A 19,982-nucleotide genomic window follows, 5' to 3' on the forward strand; every position below is an offset into this window, starting at 1 on the left:
TCATGACCAGAAGGTCCTTTTCACCATTACCGCCGAATCCATCAATGAAATGTTGCAGCTCCAACCAAGACCAAACCTAACTCCCCTCTCAATTGGAGACCTATTAGACTTATACCCCAAAATCAACTCTACCAAATTGGCCCAACTGTTCCCAACCTTCATCATAGAAGAAAGGCACATCCCTAACAACCCGCCTCCATATGTAGCAACTATATTTTCCCCTTGGGGCTGAAATATTGTCGCCATGATATCTTGTATTTTGGGTTACTCCACAAGTGAGTATATTGATGAAATTATGCCGGCTTTCATGTTCATTTATACCCCAGGACAACCTCTTGAAACCATTTATGACTTTTCCACATTCATAGCTGACAGGATGCATGAGAAGTTCACAAGAATGGGAAATGAAAGGGTCTTCAAATACTCTTCAGTGTTATACCATATGTTCTTATATTATCAGGTTGATAAGTTCCCATTCACCCTCCAAAAACTGGACACCAAGGGCCAACCAAGGTCAGTCATTTTTTGGACCCCATTAATCCACGAGTATCAGTCTCCATACTCTTATTCAAACTTTATTGACTTATTTGTACATCCAGTTATGACAATGTTGACTGGAAACCCTCCTCCAAGAATCAGTCCAAAAATAAAGAGAGTCCTTCAACTGTCAAAGCAGACCAAAGTGGGTGACTGGTACCTTTACCAGAACCACACAAAGATCAGGATATATGGTTGCATGCTTGCACCATACAAATTGCCAAGATACCTCCCTATGAGGTTGTTTGCATTAGAATACTACAGGAAAATTATCAATGCAGATGAGATAAACTTTGTAAATGCCAAGAAGAAGGCCAATTTCAAAATAAAATACCAACTAGGCCCCTTCATATGTAACTCTAGGGAGGTTGGGACAGAGGCAGAGTTGATACTACAGAAGATGAAGTTCCAGAGAAGTTTTGTTTGGAGATATGACCCTTTGGAATTCATCACCAAGAAGAGGCAAAAGGTCAAGCTGGGGCCTTTTATTCACCATCCCATACCTGAGCTTGAAGCCTATGCTAACCAACCAGAATGAGTGGAAGGAACCCTAATTGATCAAGACAACACCATAATAGACATATAGAATGCTCTAATCGATCTTGAAAAACAACTTGATGAGGGTTCTTTCCTGCAGGTGCCAGAGCAGGCAGACATGCTAGAGAAATCAAGCAAACCAAAGACAGCCATGAGTACCCCCTCACTTGTGCAGACTCCTCTAAATGAAGAGAAGAGCCTAAAAAGAAGTAGGGGGGAGGCCACCACATCAGCAAGGGCCACTTCACAGACTTATGTAGATACAATCCAAGCAAAAAGACAAAGAGTGAATCCTGTCTCTGAATAGGAATACACAGAGGAAACAACAGAAAGTCACTAGCACATAAGGAAACAGGAGCAGGCCCGCCACCCCATCGAAAAGCACACCTTCCACATCAAAAACTCAAGGGTTGGAAAGGCAGCTTAGTCTTGAGGTATCTTCCTTCAAAATGCTTGCTGACAAAGACCAAGACATCAAGGAGAGGTACAAGGAAATAAAAGCTAGGAATGAGAAGCTTAAGGTCCAAACTTATGCCCAGTACCTGAAGATGACCCCTACCAATCAAACAAGGCTAATGTCAGCCTTTGACATCAAAGAGGGGAAAATGCAGAAGACTTTTATCAAGCCTACAACTCAACAGCCAAAAACAACCTTAGACTTTAAGAAAGTAGATTTTGAAGTGTTGGCAAGGGATATCCATCCCATAGACCAGATTGAGCTACACAAGCAAACAGGGGAGATGATATACTCCACTTTGACTGGAAAGGCCATAGCTGCCCACCAACTACAGAATTCCCTAAACAACATATCTGCACAATTCTAGTTGGAAAAGGCCTCCTCATAGGCCAAGGACACAAGAATCAAGTCCTTAGAGGACTTAGTAATTGAATTGGGACACGATCCCAAGGATATAAAAGCCACAAAGCAGCTAATCAAGAAGAAAAATGATGATATCGCTGCACTCAAGAAGCAGCTAAAGATACCCCAGCTACATCATCCACAAACATTAGAGGTCCTAGAAGCCCAACAAGGACATGAAGAGCTCATGGACTTGGTCCTGAAGCTAAATGATCAACTCAAGGAGACAAAGAAGGAGTTGGACACTTTAATTCAATCGAAGCAAAGTGACTTGGCCACAACTTCCAGAACTGTCATCCCCATAGTATCCACAGCAGTTCCTTCTACACTGGCAGCATCACTGGCACCCACAGCTCCACCTGCAACAACATTTCCAGTAATAGCAGAATCTACTACAACAACAAGAGCACCAGGGGACAAAGCAGCAGAACTTGCGAAAGCTATGGAAGATATGTCTATCCAGGCTACAAAGATGAAAAGATTGAAGGAAAAGGTGGCAAGTTTGGAAACTGACTGCAAACTTGCCCAACTCAAGCAGAAAGAGGAAACACAAAGGGCCCAGAGAATGGGTGAGAGGATCAAAATCCTGGAAAAGGATTTGACACTTGAGAATCCACTGGGACAAACCAAGGAAATGTTGTGGGCCAATATCAGTGACTCTGTCAATGATATTTAGCCATCAATCCAAGTTATTTTTGAGCAAACATAGCTAGTGAAGATAGCTAGTAAAGCTATCCAGAAAGTGAAGGAGGAATTGGGAAATAAGCCTAAGGATGCAAATAGACTCATCCATTTCCTCAATAGCAAAAACAGGTATGAGCTACATGAGCTGAACATTGAAGACAAAACTACCACCATTTTAGAAATAAGGAAGGTCCTTTCTAAAAGGAACCTTATGCTTAATTTGGAAGAAAAGTGCCACAATATGTAGGTACCCATTGATAGGTTCATGGCTAAATTTCAGATTTTGAGGTAGAAGGGCCTGTCGAGTCCTATGGTCATCAATGATAAACTCATGACACAATTGGACTATGGCAACAAACTCAAACAGTTGGCTAAGGAACAAGCCAGCTCTTCATCCATTAAAGCCTTGTCAATAGGTAAAGTATTATATGATACATTTGAGAACTTTTTTTTCCTTGAGCATGAGGTAAAACACTTGTTCCTCACCAAGCCAAATTTTGCAAAATATACCGAGGTTGATGAAATTTACAGGAGAATGGTAAATGTGAAATTACCAAATGCAGAATGGTGGGAGACAATGACAAATTTACTATGATAAATAAACAGTTGGAAGTTACTGTGCAGTAAAAATGAATGCAACAGAGTAAAACAGGTAAAAACAACACGACAGGGTCAAAGAGTATCATATGAAAGAACAAAGTAAAGAAGACTCCAGCGTAAAAATTCCACAACTATCAGCTAGCATAAAGGGCTACACCTCAACCATAAAGGCCAGCACAACCATAATTAAAGGGACAACAAGAAATAGTTCATTAGCCGTCTCTATCTTCGTGCTAGAATATATTTGTATTTCCTAGAATAAATCTCAAATTGTTTTGAGATATTTTGTAATAAGTTTTTTGTATAAATACTTCACAATTTGAAGTATGTAGTGTGGATTCCAAAACATTTCTATAGACTTTTTCTCTCGAATAAGAAATTCTATTGTATCAATGACTGGATTGGCTTACTGGATCAAGGAATAAAGATCAGATATTTTACAGGATTCTTGTGTAAAGTGAAATACAAACAACTATTCTCTCATGTTCAATGTTTTTTTCCTTCAAGTTTTTTTCATAATCTTTATGTATCTCTAAAAATCTAAATGTTATAACATGGAATGATATTTCAGAAATTGCTTAAATGCACTCTGTCTTAACTGTTATGCATTATTATATGTTTTCTTCACAAATCTAAGTTAAGGAATTCTTGATTGCTCCTTAGTTTAGGTAACTTCTTGTGATCTATAGCAAAGGATTCTTAATTGGCCTTTGTTCATAATTATCCTCTGTTCTCCATTCTGATCCCGGTCCAAGGATTCTTGAGTGCCCTTTCACCCTGGTTGGAGTTGCTTCCCCCATTACGCCTAAAGATTTGCATTTCGCTCTACTAGCTTGCCCTATGAACATTCCCTTAACGAATTGGTCCAGTCCTGCTATCCATTTGTTGACTCCATAGCCCAATGGCTTGAAGACCTAGCTCTATCCATCTACTCTAAGAATTCCACCACCCAACCTTCAAATCAAAACCAAAACCCCAAGGAACGTTAAGAATTAGCCTAAAATCCCATAAGAAACAAAGCTAAATTATATAGAGAGAGCCCTATCTGAGTCATAGGTTGGCTAGATCCTATAATTAAAATATTGGTTTGTGGTTACCTCGGTTTCTTCCTTCTTCTGATAACTTCTAAGGAAAATTCTGAGTGATAACAGGAGGGAAAACGCACAAAGACCCTAAGGTTAGAGGGGAATCCTCTGGTGACTAAGTAGGGGTATCTTAAAATTCTCATAAAGTCTCAATTCTGCCTTATCGAGTATGTAGAGAACCAATGGATTCAGTGGCATTACTTTAGGTAGAGACATGGGTAGAGGGCATAAGAGTACACCACAAAATTCAAAAGATGGAAATAACATTGGTTATCTCTTCTAGGAACCCAAACATACTCCTCAAATATATGGGGGCTCTACATAGCCATTTGCAGAAGCAAGTGATGTTGTTCAAACCCAATGTGGTCGATGAGGATTGTGTGTAGGAATAATACGTAGAAAACATAGGCTAGAAGAAATAATGATCAAGTGTTTCAAAGCAGAAGGATCACCGAGAAGATTCCAAGGTGGGGAAGAAGAAGTGGAAAGGGGAGAGGACAAGAAGGAAAGAACCACTGAACATAAGTACAAGGATCTTATAAACCACTACAATATTGATGGTCACACAGAGGAGAAGTGTTGAAAATTACATCCAGTTCTCAGCCCAAAGAATTGAAAGAAAGGTGCAAAGAAGAAAAATGATCACAAACATAGATTCAAGCAATTATGTGGAAAGCATCTTAGATATGGATGAAAAGATTGTTTATACATCAGTGCACAAAGGGGTGAATCTGAGTATCCTTTAACAATAGGAATTGAAGGAGATAGCCAATCTCTTCCATATAAAGATATAGGTCAAAAGAGCAAAAAATGATGCTTTGTTTGACTAGGATCACAAGGGATTCTCATAGCAGTGGATTGGGTCAATAAACTTGCACTGGTGGTTTATGATCATCCTAGTCCATATATATTAGAATGGGTCAACAAGGAGGAAGAAATAAAGGTGAATAAACAATGTAAAATTAAATTTGCTATCAGTGTTGATTTTTTATCAAGTATAATTGGATGTAGTTCCACTTAATGTATGTAGATTCGTGTTTGGGAGTCCTTATATGTGCATGCATGATGTAATATTTATGTGGAAAGCCAACTAATACCACTTAATCAAAGACGAAAAATCCTTCATAATTAACATGCATAAGGGCAAGTTAAAGATTTCATTGGTGAGTGCCAAGCAAGCTAAGAAATTGATCAGTTCTAGCAAGAAATATGTTTTACAACTTTTAAAAGAAAATTAGTCTGTAAAAGCGTCAATGAGAGCAAATTCATCCATAAAGGAGTATACTAAGGAATAAGGACAACAACGGGAAGAATTGCTACATGCGTACATGGGAGTGTTCTAGGAACTTAAAGGGCCATCTTTCAAGAGGGAAGTAGAGCATAAGATCCAATTGTTGCAAAACTCTACATTGTCTAACATTGGGTTGTATAGACAGTCCATTCTAGAAACAAATGAGCTCAAGAAGCAATTGCAACAATTGTTGGAGCAAGGTGTTATTCAACCAAGTACCTCAACATGTGGGTCACCCATCATAATTGTGCATAATAAGGATGGGACTTGGCGAATGTGCATTGATTGCAAGACATATAACAAAATTTCCCTCAAGAATAGCTACCCCCTCCCTAAGATTGATGATTTGTTGGACTAGTTACAATAAACAAAATATTTCACCAAACTAGATTTAAAATTAGGGTATCACTCGGTTCAAGTCAAAGAGGAGGGTACCCATCCCTAAGATTGATGTTCTGTTGGACTAGTTGCAACACACAAAATACTTCACCAAACTAGATTTAAAATTAGAATGTCACTGGGTTCAAGTCAAAGAGGAGGATACCTAAATGACCGCTTTCAAAACCAGTCAAGGTTTGTATTAGTGGTTAGTCGTTGTTTGGCCTATACAATGCACCAATAATGTTCATGAGATGAATGTATGACATACATGAGGTTTAAGTGTAGAGTGCAATGGTACAAGAGTATACAAGTTTTAAAAGTATTAAAAAATGTAACATCCATATTACAATTAGTCACATATTAAATGGAAGAATAATTTGCTCAATACTTAAATGGATATTAAATGGATAGAAGAATGATTTGCTCAATAGTTGAATGATGTCACCATGATTATTATTTAACACACAGTGAGATGTCATCGTGATCTAGGACGATTTGTCCAAGGGTGAGATTTTGTCACCATGTTTTTGTTAACGATTAAGCCTGAAAGAGCTTTGAGATAATTTAATCCCCACAATTAGTTGCCACCAGTGAGATTTGAACTAACTCTTCACATACTTACATTTAGTTACTGCTGTGTGGCATCTGGATTTCATTTGAGCTTTGAGATAATTTAATCCCCACAATTAGTTGCCACCAGTGAGATTTGAACTAACTCTTCACATACTTACATTTAGTTACTGCTGTGTGGCATCTGGATTTCATTTCAATTGATACTTGGCCTCAGCAATGGCACTTACCCGTTTAATCCCCACAATTAGTTGCCACCAGTGAGATTTGAACTAACTCTTCAAATACTTACATTTAGTTACTGCTGTGTGGCATATGGATTTCATTTCAATTGATACTTGGCCTCGGCAATGGCATTTATTATCCCTGCCGCGGCAGGTATTACATATATGAAAATGCGTTGAAACTGAATTAATTTAAGGTTGACTAAAAATTAAAACCACTCATATCTAAAGTTACACATTAGAAAATCAATATAATTTATTTTTATAAATTTATAATTTGATTTATTCATTTTTTTTATTGGTTAAAAAAAGATAGAGTCTTATTAAACCATCATTATTTCCCGACATTGTTGTACCTGTCACAACATAACCCAAAAACCTGTCACAATATAGCCCGAAAATTTAAGCTTAATTGCGAGCTTGCAATGCAAATTTATTGACCTTCTCATTGGTGAAAAAGGATGGATCATGGAGTCTTATTACCATCATTATTTCCGCCGCCATTCATGTCATACTAGTACTAAGGAGGAAACTCTTATTTGATAGATCATAGAAAAGTAAATACTGACTGACATGCCAGTCATTTAGCTTTCGCTCTCTGAGTGACAGCGTGCAAATCGAGAGAGGGCGAGAGCTAAATGCCTGACATGTCAGGGAGCATTTACTTTTCAATGATCTATGAAATAAAAGTTTCAGTACTGTACATGATGGATCATGGAATCTTATTACCATCATTATTTAAGCCGCCATTCATGTCATACCAGTACCTGTCACAACATCGCTCGAAAATGTGAAGCTATCAAAAGATGATGTCCATTCCCATACATTTCTGGAACGCTAAAGAAACAACCATCTATACTGAACCTCTATTGTGCTCTCAGTCTGTCCAACAAGTACACTCGACTCAATTCTGCATGGTGCAAGAGTTGGGTTTTAAAGGTGTATGTTGGATAATTTTTTTGGTTAAGTTTTATACATTTCTCACCACCACCGGGAGTTGCGTTCAAAAGTTGTATACATATATTTCCATTTTGTGAAAAAAATCAGAATTTGACATTTCTGTGATCCCTCCTCTGAAATTGTTCCGTTCAAATTTCTTAGACTAATTCCTGACATATTAACGTGTATGCTAAAGTTGAATTAGGCACTGTTAAAATCCCACCACCGAATCAGCTTCGCAGATGTATGATACAGTTGAAACCAGGCAACGCACAGTCAAAAGGACCCACCAAATAAAATTATATTGTATGGGTTCCAGCAAAGCGTAGCTTTTTAAAAGTTAAAATTCATTGATGTTTCAGTATATTACTTTGTAAAGATAAATATATCGAAGATATACAACTTTTAACGGACTGTTGTGATATAAATATTGAGAAATATGATCACTGCCAATAATCATATTATTTGGGTTTTGTTGGATCTTGGAAGAAAACATAGAATTGGAAATTTTGGTTCTTGCGGAAAGGACTATAATTGATAGGGTGCCTGAGCAAAAACCATGCACCAAATTCATATAACACTTATTGGGTTGAGCAAAATCATATAACACTTGTTGGATTGAGCAAAATCTGCACATCACGTCCATATTAAGCTTTCCTAATCAAATCAACTTGGGTTTAAAACTGTAAAAAGTTAAAAAAAATTCAAATTTTTAAAATATGGCAGCCGTTATCTGCGACATTTCGGAGAACATATCTACAAATCAACGTTGCATTAGGAAAACCCAGAGGAAATCCGCCCTTGCTTTTATCTTTGTTTATGCACATTATTTTGTCAGCCAAATAGCAGATCGGGATTTTGGTGAATGGTTGGTTGATGATTCTTTGCAATTCATTGTAAATGCACGTGATTTCATATTATTATTATTATTATATTGGGTATTTTGGGTTTAAGACTAATGCGATTTATTTGAATGTAGTATTTCAAAGTATCTAAAACAAGATTTTCATGTTCCTACTGTTATCTAAAATTCATACCATAATTTCAATTTATTTTTAAACTAAAATATTTATATAAATAATGATAAGAATTAGTGTTTTTAATTAATATAATAAGATTTATTAGCTTTTATTTAAAACTATATCTTAAAAATTTAATATTTATATTAAAAAATAATTATGATTTTAATTGAATTTGTTATAAGAGAATTTATTTTCTTTTAAATTGTAGATTAAAAAGTGAGGTTTTTTTCACTAAGTTATACCATTTCAAGTAAGATCATGATTTTTTTTTATTTTTTGAATTTATAAATGGATTTAGTAGTCCAACAAATAAAAATCTTGTTTCAATTAAAATTAACAAAATAAAACATGAAAAATGTCGTGGATAAGAAATAATTTAACTACTAATAATAATGATTCTAACGTATTTAGATGGACTTTCCTAAATTAAATAATCAATAAAACAACATACTTCAATTAAATGGGGATATTTTTTTAATATTGTATTTGAGTAATGAAATTTTCATTTAATAAATTGGTTTTGATATAAATACTATTTTTTTTTGTTATCAAATCCAAGAAGGACACTTACGCTAATTTAATGTATGACAATAATAACTTGGAGGAAGTGTATTCTTACAAGTACCTAGGAATTGATATTCATCACAAGCTCAACTGGAACTATAACATTGAGAAAAGGATTAATGGGGGGTGGAAAGCTCATTTTGGTTTGAAAATAATTGTAAAACGACAAACCTCCTAATGTGGGATAAAAAGAAGTTCCTCTTTGAAACTTTAGTCACTCATGTTATCTTATATGGATGTGAGATCTGGGGTTGCAGCATCTCTAGAGAATCTTGGAGAAAGATTGAGCAAATCCAGAAGCATTTTATAATGTATAACCTGAAAATTAAAAGCAATACACCCTATCCTATTCTCCTTATAGAAGTAGGTCTTTCCCCTATCAAGAGCCTAGCTATGAGATCATAGACTTCCTAAGCTAGCTTTAAATTCAAACCAAAACCACCTAAGGCTCAAGCGAAGGGTGGTATAAAGACACGAAGGCCTGGTTAAACCTTTGGGAGATCAACAAGAATGATGCTTTTCAAAACATTAATAACATTAAAAATATTGTTACTTCTAAGTTCAAAGAAAAAATGTGGCCTGAGAAAGATTTAGCAGCTAAAAGAAAATTATTTTATTATAAGAAGGTCATCAACCCCACCCTAGAAGATCAAAAGTATCTCTCTGTTTTAACTAGCTCAAAGAAGAAAATTAATATAGCGAAGATTAGAATGAACTCTCATGAGCTCCATAGTGAAACAGGTCGTTGGGCAGTTCCTAAAACACCATGGATGGAAAGGATCTGCCATCTTTGTGAGAATAGGAACATCAAGGATGAAAACCACTTCCTCTTAGAGTGCCCCGCGTACAACCACATTAGATCTCAGTTTCATAATCTTTGTCGCAATACTGACCTTCCTAGCCTTTTACGATGTCAAAATTATAGTGAGCTTAGGAGGCTTCTCTCCAAGCTTGAGCATAGGAATAAAATCTTAAATCAAACTAAATAATTTGTTTCTTTATGTTCGATAGACCAAAGTTTGGTCTCAGTGGATGTTAACCACCATCATCATCATCATCATCATATCTTTTGAGAAAATGAAGATTTCCTTCTTTTCTAAAATATTTGTGAGCAAAGTACTCTCTAATATGGTAGAGAAGTTATAATTTCCTTAATAACATTTGATTTAGTCAAAATAAAATTAAATAAATAATTAAAAAAAAAAGAGTTAACAACAAATTATAATTAATAATTAAACTAATTTAGATCCATCTTAAATGGGGATCTACCAAGTGGCCAAAAAAATCAAATCAAAAAATTCTCCTATTATAATATTTGAAAGGTAAGATAATTCAATTATAAAAACAATAATTATTTATTATTTTGATATATTTGTTTTAATCTAAACTAAATTTATATTTTTTTAAGTTTATTAATGTTACATAATATAAACTAGTCACATTATGCTTAATCCATATTTGAGTATATTATAGAGTGCCCCTTGATTTGTTTACGTGCAAACAAGAGTATACAAATCCTTTCAAATCTTATTTCCCCAACATTTTAAAAAGTATATATTTATTTTAATCTCAAACTTATTAAACATAGATAATGATTAAAAATATAAAGAATCCAAAGCATAAACATTTGTATGACAAAATAAATTTGAAGTCCAACACGATATATTTTTATCCAGTATAATTAAGCTCAAAGTATTACATTTTTATGTAAAATTAATCTTAAAAGAATAAAGTTCTATAATAGTGAAGGCCACTACACCACATATTGGAGACTGAGATGTTGAATTTTTTTTTATCCATTTGCATCTCATATAGGTAGGTGTCCCACATCTTACCAACCTTTTTAACAATGCAATAAAATATATGACACATTTATATTGGAGAATTTTGCTACTATGACATAGCATCTCTATTTATGCTTCTCAAGATGCATTTAAATATGAGCATATTCTTTTGCACATATATCCAATCCCCCTCTTTCTTTGGATGTAATGCATAGCTTATGGACAACTTGAGACCAATGGAATCTAGAAACTTGTATGTTGTGACATGAGTTTGGTATAAATGGATTTTGGATTAAACCATTATTTGGAATAGTATGTATATGTATCAACTAATAATTTGTTGTCAAATGAATTTCACTTATTAGATGGATCTAAAAACTGGACGTTGGTGGTATGTTATGGTAAGTACTCTACCCAGGACTGATTATATACTTTCAATTAAAAAAATAAACATGTTTCAAATGTTCAACAATTTTTGTTGAAACCTCCACAATTGTAGTTGTCAAAGTATTATATTTTAAAAATATTTAAGTTTTAGTTGATATGCCTACAAGTTAGATTAAAGCATATAATCTATAAATAATACACCAAGGTGAAAATTATTTTTAATTTTCAATAAAACTCTTTTGCCTAAAAGCATAAACTAGTTAGATACAATATTGTATTCAATGTCACTTTAATACAAGTTGGTTTTTTTATTTTTATATATTGATTTCACTACATTTTAGTGATAAATAGAAGGAAGGATTTGATCAGAGCATGCTTTTTCCACATTTAATACTTATAAGTGTTTTCTCTCTAAGAATATAATAATATAGGAAATCCGATAACATGATGTTAAGAGATCTACAATGTCCATTTATTATAATTTTAGTCTTTTAATTTTTAAAAGGTTCAAATACTATGCATTCAATCTTATTAACATTAGTGTATATCCCATGATCTAAAGCAATGCTAAAATATATAAGGTAAAATGTACTTTATCTTTAGATCCACTAGTACATATTAGATTAAGCAAATCATAACATAAATCATATTAATTAATCTACTTTCGAGTTTTTATTGATAACATTCAATAGTTTTACTATGTTTGTCATCTTATATGTCCCATAAGATATCCTTAGTCATATCTCATATATACAAATGCTATGGCATGTTCGGGGCAAGGACATTTGATTTCAAGTTCCAAAAAAATTATTGTGAGTGTTCCATGCAATTTCAAACCAAGATTCAAGATTTAATAAGTCATTTGTTTGTTATGGTCATTTTGATTTATTCCTTATGGTAAATATGTGAAAGCTTTAACATAATTATGTTATTTAAAGGTAATTTTTTAATCAAGCTTTTATTGATGAAAGGCTAATTTTTTGTAAGAACATCACTCTTTAAGGGCAAAAATTTAAACATAACATTCTTGACGTGAAGCATAAGAACCCAAAATGTCAAAAAAAATTGTATGAGGAGCAAAAAAAAATCCATATTCAACCCTACTCATAAGTTACGACTTTAACAATTCATTTGCTTAGAAGATTTAACCCTTTATAATACATGTAATTTATTACATATTTAGAAGATTTAACTATTACAATACATATAAATGTGGACAAGAAAACTATCCTTAAACTCAAGTAGAACTAGAGCATCGGCATGATATAAAATAATTTACGCTTAATTACGCCCTTGCAATGTAAAGTTAAATAGTAATTAAGTGGTTAACATTAGTTAAGTAGTAATTAACTTGTTAACATTAATTGAGTTTGTTATGCAACATATTTTAAGTTTGGATTTTCATTTGTAATCATAATATTGAAAAAGATAGTTTTTGATAGTTTTTGTACTTAGTATCACAATAGTTAATTTTTTGATATTGATTGAAACAAATATGCTGGGATTTTTTAATTGTATATTGATTGAAACAAATATGCTGGGATTTTTTAATTGTTATTTTGACCAAATGAAATTTAGTTGGGTTCATATCAATACTTAAATCATATTACTTTCATCATAACATATAGCTTGGCTCATATCAATACTTAAATCATATTAGTCTCATCCTAACATATTAGATTCGATAGAAAATATATATTATGCATTACACACTTAACATTAAAGTTATATTTTGTGATTTTGGTTGGAAATATATCATTCTATATATCATATTTTATATACTAAGATTATCTTTAAATATAATTAATTACATTTTTTATTAGTCTTTGTGTTAAAGGTTAATGGTTGATTAGTGGATAGTATTAATTATGGAAAACTATATAGAAACATGGTCAATCAAGATTAATTATGATTAGTGATAATCAATCATGATTAACCAATGACAAACATGAATATCTAGATTAGGGAAGGAAGTTATATAGATAATTGTGTCATACATTACATAATAGGGTTAGAATCAATGAAAGACACCCATAGTGAACCAAGTCAATTATAGTCAAGTATGTTCAACCATCACTACTAGTTAAAGGGATAGTGAAGTAATATTATAAAAATAGCATATTAGAGCAACATTCGACCATAAAATCATATATAGTAACTAGGAAAATCACTTGGACCTTACAACTTAAGTGAACAAATTTCCATTTAATTAAATAATTTAAAATCTGCTTGCATAGATATATTTTTTTAAATGATATTAACCATATTTATATACCAAATTAATTATAGTCAAATATACTCAATCATCATTATTAGTTAAAAGAACAATGAAGTAACATTGTAAAAATATAGTATTATAGCTACATTCAACCATAAAAACATATATAGTAAGCATGAAAATCAGTTTGACTTTACAATTTAAGTGGAAAGATTTCACTTAATTAAATAATATAAAATGAATTTGTATGGACATACTTTTTTAAAAACTATTGCAATTGAATTAAAATGAAAAAAATTCATTTAATTAAATAATATAAAATGAATTTGCATGAACATATTTTTTTAATACTATTGCAATTAAATTAAAATGAAAAGTCTTCCATATCACTTTTCTAGTATAATGTAAACAAATAAAGAATGCTAATATAAACTATTTTCATTAAATTTATAAATATATTTTTTCTTTTAAATGTGATCATATAGTTAACATTTATACAAATATGTCAAATTGTTAGAAATAAGTGATTTATTTTTACTTTATTTTCTTTATTTATTATTTATAAATTCTAATTACATGATTATTTACAAACATAATTTATTACATTAATGGAGGTAGAATTTATAATTCTCATCCTAAAACTAAAGAGATGAAAAGCATTAAATAAATAATTTTATGCACAATAATAAAAGAAAATTATAATAAAAATTAAACAACCAATATGTAAGGGTCCATATTAGAAAACCAATACAATTGATTTATTTTTATTTTTAAAATTTATTAGAAAACCAATATAATTGATTTGTTTTTATTTTTAAAATTGATTTGTCTGGACCTGTCAGACAATTCTTCACCCTTTTTGACATGGACATGAAATTTCCTATGTAATTGTGTTACTACTTATGGGAGATCCAGATTCAATTAATTTTCAAAGGTTCTTGAATCTATTCCAAAACTTCACCATTGTAAACATGGACATGACATTTCCTATGTAATTATGTTACTATTAATCCAAGATCGAGATTCAATTAATTTTCAAGAGCTCACGAATCAACAAAAATCAAGACGTGGTATTACATTCAATAATCCCTAGCCAGAGATCATCCTGTTGGTGATGAAAATTGTTGATTTTGTGTGGGATGTTATTAAAAAAAGCCAGTTCACCAAGTCTTTAAATGAACCCAGAACTAGAAAAGCTAGGTAAAAGTTTGTTTGGAGTCGAAAATGGTTTTCAAATAATTTTGACAAACCCTCTCAAAATATCAAGTTGATACAACAAAGTCACAAGTCATTAACACTTTTCAGCATTTATCACAAGGCAACGTGGTTCTAGTGAGTTATGTAAGGCATAAATTAAGGCCTTCACAAATACTTTGACTTTCCCATTTTTACAAATTTTAAAACAAAATTTGACTTTAAATTAAATGTCAATATAGAATTTTAACATTTGTACCTGACAATTAATCTTTTAAATGGCAATTTAAGTAATACAAATTGTGATTTCAAAGCTTTTATGTCTATGCAATTTTAATAAATAGAAAGCTATATAGTTTTCTTAGATCAAACGTCTTTTATTTATAGAATCAAGTTATGCTTTCCATCTCTTTTAACAAGAAAGGAAAAGATGAGCAAAAAGAAAGTATTTTTCTTTTTCCTTAATCATATAAAGTAAATTAAATTAGACCATTATTAAACAATATTATTAAATTAAGTAATTAAATAGATGTGTTGTATGTAAAAAGTGTATGATATGTTGTATGTTAAATATTTATATATTTTTCAATTATTTTTGGGAATATTAATACATTTTAATTAAAAAAAATTATAATAAACAAGATATGCATTTAAATTATTGACATTTCACTGCACTGTTTTAAGTTATTGCTAAATCCTACATTGTAACATACAAATAGAAAATTTGGATGCATGGAAACTCCCCATCAATAAGTATAAGTATAGTAACATTCTCATTCATTACTCTTCAAAACAATTTGGGTGTTGTAGTACTATAGATTTCTTTTCGACCAATACAATATAAGTATACGTTTCACTACTATTTTTACAAACATAATAACTAACATTGTAAATATTTTATCATTTCACTATTTTTAGTGAATATTTTATAATTTCACTATTTTTTAGAGTTGTCTATAATGCGACTTTTTGGAGATTCCACCGGAATCCGACAGAAGAAATTGAGGTTAAATCTTGATTTGTTGCAGTTAAAATGGTTTTTTCACTGCATATTTGGATTCAGCACCCAGCGATCAAACTTGCAATTCCAATAAATTGCTACCTGATTTTGACCGAAAAACCCACGGGAAAAGCTTCCAAAAAATCGCATTAAAGACAACTGCCTATTTTTTTACCAAATCACAGGCCACGCTAGCTATGCAGCCTTGTTTCGAACTGTTCTTAACAGATGCAGCTCCTCAGCCGAAGGCTTCACCTCAACGCCGCCACCACCACAACCGCTGCTTCAACACAAGTACTGAAATCTCGAGAACACAGAACCAGCAATGGCTTCTGTGCCGATATTATCACACTAAGCAAGGACGGAAGGTTGAAGGAAGCTATGGGTTTCTTACAGCAGGATTCCACAGATATGACTCCAAGCGTCTTTGCCTCGCTCTTGCAGGCGTGCACCAAAGCCGAAAGCCTAACAGAAGGTAAACACGTACATACCCACATCATAAAAAGTGGGTTTAAGCCTGATACATTTCTCTGGAACAATATTCTCAATATGTATGCCAAATGCCGTCGTTTGAAGGATGCACGCCAAGTGTTTGATAAAATGTCTCAACGAAGTGTGGTGTCTTGGACTGCAATGATTACAGCATATGCTCAGCATGGGAAAGCTGAAGAGGCCCTGAGGCTCTTTGATGAAATGCAGATTGAGGGCATAGAGCCTAACCATTATACTTTCTCGGGTGTGGTCAAGGCCTGTTCCAGCCTCGCTGCATTGGAGTTTGGAAGGTACGTGCATGATCTTGTTATCAGAACCGGGTTTCAGGCGGATGTAGTTGTCATGAATGCCCTTGCTGACATGTATGCTAAATGTGGTTGTGTGGAGAGTGCACGGCAAGTTTTCGACAAAATGCTTGAAAAAAATGCGGTCTCTTGGAATACAATGATTGCAGGTTATTGCCAGAAAGGCGATGTAGGGGAAGCGCTGAAGTTGTTTTGGCAGATACCCAAACCAGACATTATTTCGTGGAATGTGATGATTGCTGGGTTTGCTCAGAATGAGCTCGACGATGAAGCATTGAGGTTATTTTGTCGGATGCGAGAGGTAGGCATGAAACCAGACAAATTCACTTTTGCTAGTGTACTGAGAGCATGTGCAGGCCTAGTAGCGTTGGAACATGGCAAGCAGATCCATGCGTACATTATTGTGACTGGATTCGAGTCGGATGTCTCTGGAATTACTGCCCTTGTTGACATGTATGCCAAATGCACAAGTTTGGATGATGCGTCCAAGCTGTTCAATAAGTTGTCGAAAGAAGCTGTGGATGCGAATTCTATGATGGTTGGATTATGTGGCCAAAATTGGCATACTGATGGAGTCATGGAACTCGAAATTCAAACTCTGAAATCAAAAGTTGTCTCATGGAATGCTATGATTGCAGGATATTCTCAAAATGGATATGGTGAAGAGGCTTTAAAACTATTCCGCCAAATGCAGCAGGAAAACTTAGAACTGGATCATTTCACCTTTGGTAGTGTTTTAAGGGCATGCAGCAGCCTGTTGACTATAGAAAGGGGTAAGCAAGTCCACGCGCACATCATTAAAACTGGAAATGAAGCAGATGTTATTGTGGGGAGTGCCCTTGTTGACATGTATGCGAAATGCAAAATAATGGTAGATGCCTGCAAAGCATTTGAAATGCTTTCTAATCGAGACACGATTACATGGACTACTATAATTGTTGGTTGTGTACAGCATGGGTGGAATTGGGCTGCCCTGCAACATATTAAAAAAATGGTCCAAGGAGGTATGAAACTTGATCAATTTACCATTGCTAGTGCTTTCAATGCATGTGCCAATTTAGCAGGTTTGGAACAAGGCAAACAGTTTCATGCTCATTTCATCATAAGTGGATTTGAATCCGATGATGTTGTGGGAAGTGCCCTGGTAGACATGTACTCCATATGTGGAAGTATAGTGGATGCACATATGGTAGCAGATGAGATGCATAGCCGAAATGTGGTCTCGCAGATTGCAAAGGTTGGAGGGGGCACCCAACGTGGACTAGGAGATGTGGTTGTGAGGAGTGCCCTCATTGACATGTACTCAAAATGTGGGAATATAGAGAATGCATATAAAGTATTTGGCAAAATGCATCAACGAGATGTGGTCTCATGGACTGCAATGATTGCAGGATTAGCCCAGCATGGACGAGGAATGGAAGCGATTCAACTATTTCAGGAAATGTTATCATCAGGCATGAAACCGAATGAGATAACCTTTGTAGGTGTGCTGTCTGCATGCAGCCATGGTGGTCTTGTAGATCAAGGTTATTATTATTTTGATTGCATGGGTCGAGAATATGGGATTATTCCTAGAGCAGAGCACTATTCCTGCATGGTTGACCTTCTTGGCCGCGCTGGTTACCTTGAGGAGGCAGAGAAATTTATTGCCAAAATGCCAGTTGAACCTGATGCTTCTGTATGGGGTACTTTGCTTGGTGCTTGCATGGTCCATGGGAATATTGTTCTAGGTAAACATGCTGCAGAGTGCCTTCTTGAATTGAAACAAGATGCATCAACTTATGTTATATTAGCAAATATATATGCAGCAGAGGGTCAGTGGGCTGATGCTGCCAAGGTAAGAAATATGATGCGAGAGAGGGGTATTAAAAAGCAGCCTGGATGCAGCTGGATTGAGATTAAGAACAAGATACACACATTTGTTGCTGGAGATACGGCACATCTACAGAGTGACAAGATCTGTGCAATGCTAGATTCAATGGTTGGTAGGATAAAGCAAGCAGGATGTGGGCCCAATACAGAGTTTTTGCTGCATGACATAGACTAGTAGTAAACAAGATGCTTTTCTACAACTGTAGCAAGAAGTTTGCAATTATGTTGATGATCATAAGAACATTCCTTGGGACAAGGATCAAACTTGCGAATAACCCTGCTGCATGGGATGACTGGCAGACTGCTACCAAATTCATCTCTTAGACAGCTGAGTGACGAACCATGAATAGGAATGCTAACCATTTTCATCATTTTGAGAATGGGCAATGCTCTCATAGGAACTATTTGTAATCCCAATGGAGAAAAGCTGATCATTTTTGGCTCTAGTTCTCTATGGATTGTGGATTGCATAAAGATGCCCGGACACAGGCAACTATTTTGTTACCTAACAGAGTCTAAACTCTAGAGTTGATGCCCTGTGCGTTGGAGTGTGGATTAAAATATTATCGATCATTTGGAGTAATTGAAGTGATTTTGTATTATGCTATATCATTCTACGGGGCAACAAATCCCAGAACCAATCTTGGTTCTGGCTACCACCAAGATTGAACTTTGCAATGTGCGATGGACAGTGTGAACATCTTTGTAGTTCGACCACTTTCTCATGTCAAGTCGTTTCTGGAAGCATCTACTTGGAAAATGGGATAAGGGTTGCGTGCTTTGTTTTTTTGGTTATATGACAGTCTAGGAACACGTAACAGGATGATCTCTGAGGGCTATAAAATGAAAAGAGAATGCTGTTTGGCAAATGAAAATATGACAGTCTAGGAACCCGTAACAGGATGATCTCTGAGGGCTATAAAATGAAAAGAGAATGCTGTTTGGCAAATGAAATTGAGATCACCTATGGTGAGGCTGAGGGCTTCTCTACTTGTCTCTCTTTTGTACCCTGTTGAATACTTTTTGGGGTTCCACTTATTGTGCATTCCTTAAAATTGCAAGAGTCTTCATTACCAAATGAATGTCAAGGTGGGATGTATATCGAGCATACAAGCTAATCATTCAGTGTTTAACACAAGGGGTATCTTGATAAAATTTGAAAGGCCACAATCAAATATAGCAAGCAAGAAAAAGTAATCCTCAAAATTCTCATGTACATGTCAGAGGTAAAGCCACCCAAATACCTTTTGACCCTTTTACATATACAATTTCTCTTTTGAATGGCTCATCAAATTCTTGTGTACTCTAATGTACAAAATATTATATTTTTTCTCAATCCCTGTCTGCACTCACAGATGATTATAGTTGATAGAATGGCATTTATGAAATATGAGGTCAGCAATATCGTTTTCATATTTCAGAAAAATATATTTTGAT

The 19,982-nt window shown here is 34.1% G+C and overlaps 1 protein-coding gene across 1 annotated transcript; it reads left to right on the top strand.

The window, feature by feature from the left end:
• The first annotated feature begins 16,066 nt into the window (after positions 1-16,066).
• Positions 16,067-19,644, top strand: LOC149242990 (pentatricopeptide repeat-containing protein At2g13600-like). The gene is made up of 2 exons (XM_089374393.1): positions 16,067-16,351; positions 16,520-19,644. The coding sequence occupies exons 1-2, from the start codon at positions 16,105-16,107 to the stop codon at positions 18,718-18,720; spliced, it is 2,448 nt and encodes an 815-aa protein (XP_089230519.1). The 5' UTR covers positions 16,067-16,104; the 3' UTR covers positions 18,721-19,644.
• The last annotated feature ends 338 nt before the right edge of the window (positions 19,645-19,982 follow it).

This window comes from Pinus tabuliformis, chromosome 8 (genome assembly GCF_031772625.1).
Source record: "Pinus tabuliformis cultivar Carrire ecotype Pingquan chromosome 8, CPIR1, whole genome shotgun sequence".
Taxonomy (NCBI): Eukaryota; Viridiplantae; Streptophyta; class Pinopsida; order Pinales; family Pinaceae; genus Pinus; species Pinus tabuliformis.